Source organism: Clarias gariepinus, chromosome 2 (assembly GCF_024256425.1).
Source record: "Clarias gariepinus isolate MV-2021 ecotype Netherlands chromosome 2, CGAR_prim_01v2, whole genome shotgun sequence".
NCBI lineage: Eukaryota > Metazoa > Chordata > Actinopteri > Siluriformes > Clariidae > Clarias > Clarias gariepinus.
In genome coordinates this window covers 30,896,520-30,905,829 of record NC_071101.1, presented here as the reverse complement: position 1 = coordinate 30,905,829, position 9,310 = coordinate 30,896,520, and the positions used below count along the sequence as shown (strand labels likewise).

Genomic DNA, 9,310 nt, shown 5'->3' with positions numbered 1-9,310 from the left:
AAATGGATACAAATAATTATATATTCACATAAATTGCAGTATTTACAAAAATATATCTTAAAAATATATTTTAAGATATATTTTTGTCTTAAAAATAAAATGGCCTTCTGTTCTTAAAAATATTTAAGCTTTTTATCTTTCAAAATATGATTTGAAAAAACAGATTCAATATATATTTTTAAACCTTTCTCAAGAAAAAATACTACTACTGTTCCATCACTGCATCAATAAGGCTTCACTTTATCAAGATATACTGGTTTTATATCAATAGCACATGCAGGTTCATAAGGATTATGGTTGAAAGGAGTTTGTTGTTGTTTTTGTAGCACCATCCTGATACTTTGCAGATTTCTTCATTCTATCAATCTTCACAAGATCCCATGGGCCAGAAGGAATGAGGGGGGGTGTTTTGGCTTTGTATTCAACCGCAAGCACGCTGATGATATTCATGGCTATATTTTTTCTCTTCTCTGATTACAATGCACAATTACAGTTTTTGTTCCAATATATGTGTATACAGAGACTGAAATCTGCAGCATCCAACATAAAAAGTCATGGAAGAATTTATTGTTATATGAACATATGGACAGTCAGAGATAAAACTCCAGTAATATTTAACCACAATATTAAAAATATAATACCAAACTGTAAATGTTGACATGTTTAAAGGCCTATTTTAATGGGTTTTTTTGTGTGTAGTTTCCCAATGACAGCAACATGTTTATTCTATCTGTACTGAATGATATATTACAGGAAGAAAGAAGGGGGAAAATTAGACAATTGGATTTCGTTTTCAGGAGTTTTTAATTCATATAGTACGCTGGTGAACTGTCAAGTCTGACAAACTATTCATTCATCCTAGTTACAGATTCTATGAATTTGTGTATGTAGCAAGGCAGGGCATGAATTAGGGCAGGTTTGTACTGGGAAAAGGGAGAAGCAGGAGAGATAGAGCCAAAACCTTTTATCATTCTTCTTCGCTTTCTTTCATGAGCAATGAGCCAAGCAGTTTTGACTTTTTGGTGTGTGAGGCTAAGCTTGCATTTTGGAATTTGTTTTATGATATATTCCTATTATACGAATATTGTCCTTTTTAGTAAATACGAATCTGTTTGTTGCTCATGTCACTGAGCGTAGGGCTTGGCCATTTTGTTGCATTTGGGTTTTTGCCATTGTTTTATCGGTTTAATAGCAATAGTGCAGTCACATTATTCCGTTTAAATTTACCTTTGCTTTGTTAAATAGTTGATAAATCCAAGCCTCTGTTGTCTGGATGTATTGATTAGTATTTTGACTAAGCTTCTCACTGGCCAAACTGACAAGCATGACAAGTATGAGATACATAACAGTGCCAACATTTCTAACTACCAGGCTCACTGTAGTTTATTTCTCAAAAGATCAAGTCTAACAGCTCATCAGCCAACGTGGCCCAGCTCATCTCATCGCCCACTAGGAAAGCACTTGAAAGGGCCATTGTTGTCTGGATCTGCATTGTTGTTCAGTCATGTGACTGATTTGTCAAGGTGTTTTGCAACGTGAAATATTTGAGTTTTACACACTGGCTACTAGAAGCAGATAGAACAAGTCTGCACACCTCACAGCATTCTATCAGAGGTTAAAAGGGGATGGTATTATGATTTGGCTTTCTGCAGCAGAAAGTTATCTCTAGCCATTCCCCTAAGCAAACTCCTTGGTGAAAACAGAACTAAGTTTTTATTTGACAGTTTCTAGAGTAAGCATCATTGATGTTCATAGAGTGAATTATATTAATGAAAGGTAAGACAGTGGGAGGGCTCCTCTGGAGTCACCTTTTTTTTTACTTGCAGCCAAGAGTTGTATACTGTATCTCTCTTCATATGGTCTTGGGAATATTTCCAAGTGAAAAGAAATAAATGAAAAATCAAACTGCAGATTAAAAATTTCTGAGACCAGATTACTCACTCCTTTCTAAAACGTGCTAGAGGGAAGAACAGAACCAAAACACATGGGCATGAACGTCTGCAACTGATCCATACTTCCTCCAGCAGGGATGTTAAAACGTGTATTTTCATGTATTTTGTTTTGGAGTAATAAAGAAACAGAGTTTTTCCAGATTTGAAGGCATTCTTCGTCAGATATTTCCATAGTACTTTCCTATGGTTGCCATATATACGTATATCGATTGATTTCATAGTAACTTCAGTAAAACTATGGTATAATTTGCCTCAAGAAGGGGTCAAAGCTATTGAGGTTTCTGTTTGTTCAAAACTGCTGGTCATATGTTGGTCATCCCCATAATTTGATCTCTTTATGAAGATCTTTCTACCACTTCTAGACATATTTATTTATAGAATACACAACCCACCAGCTCTCATGTTGGAGTAGTTAATTGACTCTTCTAGGGCAGGCCAGCACTGACTGAATAGGTATGCACACTAATGCTACAGTAGCTCTATGTCCTTCCATCTAGCCCTGTGTCTCGGATTACACCAGCCAAGTGGGTTCAGTTGAGCCATCTTTAATGCATTGTAATGCTACTGTATGACCCTCTCTTGCCAGGCAGTTGTAGTGCTGAGTATCTTACTCTACTGTAAGTCTTCTATTGTTCCAAATAAATGCCAACAGCCAACAATGTTCAAGCAGCCTCTTTCTGCTATACAAATGAATCTGCTGGCTAAGTTTAAAATGAATTTTAAAATGACATTCAAAGTGAATTTAAAGTTGTAACCAAGGCATCATTCAAAATGATAAATTGGTTAAAGGAGCAGTTTCCTTGTGGCTCTTCCTTTTAGTTGTGCTGTTATAGTTATTCCTGCCGGAGTCTCTGTTTGCACTCTACACTAAATATACATTCACATTTTACATTACGCGACTGCGAACATACCTAACTGTTATCTCTTCTGCTCTCCCCTTTTCTGCTCTCTCTCCCCCTCTCTCTTCCCTCTCTCTGTCGAGCTACACATGTCGTTCCTGAGCTGCCAGTGATCCAGACTCCCTCTGCCCTCCGGACCTGTCTGACCCATCCTGGTGCCCCGCTACTGGTTGGAGATCTCAACGCATGGATGCCCCGTGTGTCTCTTTGGCTCATTTTGATTCATGCAAACTCACATTCCATACAGACTTAAATAATTCTTTTGATTGTGTAAAGCTGCTTTGCGACAATGTTAAAAGCGCTATACAAATAAAATTGAATTGAGTTGAATTGAATTGAATTCAATGGGGATGGATAAATGTCCATACAGTTACACAGCAACAATTTTGATCACATTCAAACTATTTGTTATTTTAAGCATATAATTATCTGCATAAAATTATGTTCAACTCTTATGTTTACAGATTTTTTTGGGACTTAAATGTTCAAAGATTTTATTGACCAATTAACATGCCTTAACATGTTACAAATGCATATAGTACAGTTTATGTACGCCCTAATAAACGCACTATAGAAACAGATAAGACACATGCACTTATATTCATACTTTCTTGATTAAATACTCTCACATAAAATGAGTGTAGTTAATGTAAATAGGACAGAAAACAACAGAATTCATTTTGCCCTCATCTTAAATAACCTTGATTAACTTATAATGTATAAATCATTTTACTTTGCATTTGTATGGAGGAAGCTGAAAAGTCAGGAACCATTGGAAATACTTTGAGCAAAGTTGTTGAGCAGAAACATTATAACATAAAGGTGAGCATACTGTACTGTATATTTATTATAGGTCCCCTGAAATTGTGTCATAATGTTGATTTATATTCCCCTGAATGTGAGAGTTTAAATATAAGAAAAAATTTATTCCCATAAGACACCACCATAAAAAAAATCAATAATACACAAACAGCAAAAGATGAACAGAAGTAACTTGCCCAACTTAATAAGGTTTGAATTGCAAAAATACACATAACACATCAAATGTAATTTTAATTTCATGAAGAAATTTTTATTGTTATTTACAGTACATCATAATCCAACAGCAAGCAAATTTGATTAAAAATGTGACAAAAGCAGTTATTAGCATTCTAAAAACGGTATATCTGTATTAAAACTCATTAAGATCGTTGTTAATTTTAAAAAGGTAAAATTTCGATACATATTCTTTTACCATTACTGTATGTAAGAATAGAAATATTTCTGTAATCTAGTGAGAAGATTAGCAGTAGCAGCTCCACCACATGCCGAGCAGAGAGATAGAGAACAGGCTGAGGATGGCTGTGTGCCTGTGCCCGCTGTTACATAAGTTAGTGTTACAGCAGCGGTAGTTAAATCCAGACAAAGCTGGAAACATCTGAGACAGCCGGGAGTTGTCGCAGTCCGTGTACCTGATGCACTGCCGGATCGTTTTCCCTCCTGTCAAAAAAAAACAACAACAAAACAACAGCTGTTTGAGGTAAAGTGCTTGGCTGATGTGTAACCCACCTTTTTTGTTAATTGTAGACTAACATCAGAACTCTTTGGCAGGCTTGCAATCTTTCAAATAGCTTGTTACTATAAAAGCACAATTTTTTTTATTTAGTGAAGGATACCTATTAATTACTGTACAGTATGACTCCTCTGAAAGTGTTCAAATGAAAAGGCCAATTATACTGTTTTTGGTAAAAACTGAGGAGGTTTGGTATTAAGATCAAGAAAATGAGATGACAATAGAATTTAGCATTTCTTGATATTTACATTTAGATGTGTTAAATATCTTCGAACATGACACCTTTTATTTAGTGAATAAGTGGTCAAAAATATTGGAACACATGACTGACAGATGTTTTTTGTTGCCCAGGTGTTCCCTCTTACAATGATTGTTTAAACACTTAATACCTCTGAATATCTGCACATGCGCTGAACCTCGAGTTTCACATTAAGCCTGTGAGGACTGCATTTGTTATTAAAAAGGGGAAACTTTTATGAAGACCAGAGAACTGTCTATGGGAGAAAAGAAACCCATTTGGAAAATGTGAAAAGAGAAATGAAGAAGAATAAGCATTAGGTATAGTCAACACAACAAATTTGGAATGTTCAACAAATAATTAAAAATGTACCAACAACCAGACATCAAATAGATTGGTCATGGACAACAACAGAAATTGATGATAGAAACACTGTAAGATCGTCACCAACACTCTTCAAAAGGCACAGGTGAAGGTATCACAGTCCACCATATGAAGCCCACTTCAAAATTCCCAGAATTGAATTGACATTCATGCTGCAACCCAACAACATCACCAAACTGTTGCGGCCTTCCTTTGTATAAAGGCTTCCGGCGCAGCATCTTTCAGTAGTTTTTTTATTTTTCCATTTAGTCTCTCTCCAGGAAGAGAAATGCATGCTTAGCAAAATTCCCAGTATTGAATTTACATCCAGTGGGTGTTAATTCAACACCGTGAATTTTGCTGTGCATGCATTTTACTCCCTGAAGAGCAGTCTGAAAAGAAAAATTGAAAAACAACTTAAACATGCTGTAGCACAAGCCTGGAAGTATTACAAAAGAAGAACGCAGCAGTTTGGTGATGTCATCGGTTCACAGAATGATGCTGTTATGCAAGCACAGAATATGCAGCCAACTTCTTCCTTGTCTTTCGGCTGTTCCCTTTCAGGGGTCGCCACAGCGAATCATCTGCCTTCATCTAACCCTATCCTCTGCATCCTCTTCTCTCAGAATGTCTTAAATGTTCTCACTCACTATTTAAGTGCAATTAATGGCTTTAGACCTATCTGTTCCAGTACTTCTGCTTATTTAAGAATTAAATTGGTCTGCCACCAAAAGTGCAATAAGCACCAAAAGCAAACAAAGTGGTCTTGTTCAATTGCTTTTGGAAGGAACTGTTGATGTAACCTTGGCTGATCCCATACGTAACGTTGAATTTGTACAAAGAGGCTGACGATATTATATACAGTACAATGTTATATTAATAAGAGATTCAGCAGGCGGGGCAGACAACAAAAGTTGGACACTAACTCACAAAACAGGAAACAGCTGCACTAAAGTAGCTATGTATTAGATGACAAGTATGATAGTACTACAGTATTAATTTTAGACTAAAGTTAAAATTTTGGAGCCCCCTGCGTTTGTGCAGGATGTCCAGATGAGAAGATGAGAGAGATGGATAGAGAAAGGATAAATCCGCTGCTGCATCAACAGTATTAGTCGCACCAGTATTAGTGGATGGTCAAACAGCAGTGTGGGGATTTTTTTTTTTTTTTAAACTGTTACCCAAAATAAAGGAGACGAGGCTTAATTCTAGAGGATTAAACTAAGCCAAAAGTTCACTCTTAAATGAACAATCAAATAAATCTATTGAGTCTCTATTGATTACCAATATGGACAATGAGGTTGTTTAAGGCGTATTTTTCCTTCAATGGGAATGCAGAATAAGCCAAGACAGATGTAAATTTCTGCACAAGTCCTAGATTATGGGTTCCACGGGTTCCATGGGTTCTACCTTGGGATGACAGAAAAGTCTAAATGGAATTTGGTTACAATTTTGGAACCCTTGATCAGCTTGGGTGCATACAATAAAAATTAGTAGCCATTAACACTTTTAACACGCACCTTTCTCATGCAGAGACAAACACGAGTCTTCATAACTGCACTCCTGGATTCTATCACACCAGCCACCTTGATAATCCGAGCACTTATAGCAGCTTAGAGACCCACCTAATGAGGAGTAGTGCATTCCATAATTCTTATTGCCTGTTTCCAAAAGACACAGCACACACATGTCCAGAATTATTCACACATCATACAGAAGGAAACCAGTGAGTAAGTCTGGAAAGTGTCAGTAAACTTACAGACACTAACGGTCAACAAAGCGACTCCCACGAAAAGTCCAAACGTGTGTTTCATCTCGCTTGACCACTGGCAAGAAAAACAAACCAAAGTAAAACCCAAACATATACACAACAATAAGAAGTTAATGGCACATAAAATAAATGCAACCATAGACATTTCTACATAAAAAAATGCAATAAATAGTTAGTTTGGTTATGTAGGATATTATGTAGAATACTTACCAGGGATTACAGCGTCTGCTGATGTTTTTAGGCTAGAGGAGTTAAAAGTCCAATGCACACACACAAACGCACACACATACAGCCCATTCAAGACAAAGATTTCTCATACCATCTCCTCTGCTCTCGCCTAGCCTCACCCCTGCTGGCCTGCATGAATAATGCCATTGATTGCTGTTATGGACACACTGGGTTGACCCAGGCCACACCACTCATGACAAATAATAGCTTGCTGATGGCTTAACTTTTTCTCAATAATATTATTATTACTATTATTATTATTATTATTATTATTGCATATTGATAGTTATAGTACTATGCTAAAAGAAATATTTTTCCCAATAAACATTTCTAATACTATAATTTTTACTTTAAGGATTCTAACACATCAGCACACCATAACATTACTTTAAGACTACAAACCAGATTTTCAAACAAAAAGATTATAGAAAATTTTTTGTACTTTATGTCAGTAAAAACGCAGCATATTACATAACAGACCTCGTTTAAGAAAAAACAAAACATAATAAAGTCTCCTTTGAGTTTTCTATGCAGACAAAAATAAGTGAGTGCAACAGCAAGAAAGCGAGAGTTAGACTCCCTAAGATGCTCAGAAAGCTTCACAACTAATAACCTGCATAAATTATACAGTCAACTGATAGGTGTCGCATTAAATATCGACGTTTTGCATGTTTATTATTCACTGTTCGATTTAGTGTGTTTTTTAAATGTTGAAACGTTTTATTACATTCTTATTTAGGTCATTTTTGCTTAACATCATTTAAGCAAAATAGATAGATAGCATAGATAGATTTATATTAATTTGAAAACATGAATGTCAGTAGTTCTGGAATAGTTCCTGTAAAAAAAAGTACTTTCAAGTGCATTTACAAAACCCATCAAGCACCATGATGAAACTGGCTCTCATTAAGATCTTCCCAGGAAAGCCAGACCAAAACTTATCTAGAACAAAGTTGATTTAGAGTTACCAACCTCAGACAGCACCAATTAACAAACAGCACTACAGATGAGGCGTTATGAAGGCTTTACAGAGCATGAGTATCAGATACATCTCCATATCAACTGCTCAAAGGAGATTACAAACTTTCGATTGGTTGTGTGTGTGGTAATAAACTTGGTGCCAAATGGATCTTACTGAACCAGGAATCTTAAAACGTTATTAACTTAACCCACCCAAAAGTGACTTCCTACCGGTTTCGATGTGGGAGTTACTGTACATACGAAGTTTAAATTCTGAGCATGCTCCTGTATTGAACCTCACAGCACACTGAGTGTGTAAAAAGTCACTAAAAATGAAATCGCTAAAAAGTGTTGCACTATTCATTCAGGTCCTGCTATAAATTCAACTGCATTGAAAGAATGAACAGACAGATTATTGCATTGCCTCCAGGTCGCAGCGTGGGAACTACACAATGGTGTCAGGCAGATCTAAAATGGCATGACAGTCAGGATTTTACAGCCCCTTGGAACTGACACTTAAATTCTGAGTAACTGGCATCTTCAAAACAATGTGTTATATAAGTAAATGACAGCGACGGGTCATGGGCGAGAAAGACAGCATTCATTTATCTTGTGCTGCAGCTGGGGTGATAATAAACGCACTTTGTCGGACCTTCCATCGACATTCTGCCACAGACATTCAAATCTTTTCTTCCCCATTAACTGAACTGCATTATAACTAGTGTATGTCTATATACTGCTGCCATTCTAACTGTTAAACTGAGAGCTTTGTTTATTTTCACTGCCCCACCTTCTAAAGTCCACAGAGTTAATTACAGGGCTTGGAACATAACGACAGTATAAACTATTTATTTGCTGTTTTGCTGTCATTAATGTTTATATTTCAACTGTCCTTTAAAGAACACACTAGATAGGTTTTGAGTTATTAAGATTCGATATTAACACTTTCATGCATGAATAATTACTTATACGTAATATACTGAATATTTTCCTTTGTACTTTCTCTTTGTTTTAATGCTTAAAATGGCATGATACATACCTTTTTATTTTAAGTACAAAGGGCGTCTACATCAAACCAGGACTTGATTGGCAGAATAACAGAACATAGTTATAAGAGTGAAAATTGTCTCTATATAATCCCCTGCTACATTAATGCACTTTTCCCAGCTTTTCACTAGTGCTTAGATAATATCAAGGTAGAAATATGCAAGTGGTGGTCGTGATTGTGTATCGTTCTGCAAGTTGGCGATAAACTGTAGTTTTTCAAGGATCAGGCATCCCAGTATTCTTGGTCCAAAGTCCTGGTTTGACTTTAACTTATATTTAACAAGTAAATAGATGGTTTTG

The 9,310-nt window shown here is 36.1% G+C and overlaps 1 protein-coding gene across 1 annotated transcript; it reads right to left on the bottom strand.

Moving 5' to 3' along the window:
* Positions 1 to 3,934: 3,934 nt before the first annotated feature.
* On the bottom strand, positions 3,935 to 7,121 carry LOC128514503 (CD59 molecule (CD59 blood group)). Its single transcript, XM_053488396.1, has 4 exons — positions 6,986 to 7,121; positions 6,764 to 6,830; positions 6,525 to 6,665; positions 3,935 to 4,330 (listed from the first exon to the last, which is right to left on the bottom strand). Exons 2-4 carry the CDS (start codon positions 6,816 to 6,818, stop codon positions 4,134 to 4,136), a joined length of 393 nt encoding a protein of 130 aa, XP_053344371.1. The 5' UTR covers positions 6,819 to 6,830; positions 6,986 to 7,121; the 3' UTR covers positions 3,935 to 4,133.
* Between the last annotated feature and the right edge of the window lie 2,189 nt (positions 7,122 to 9,310).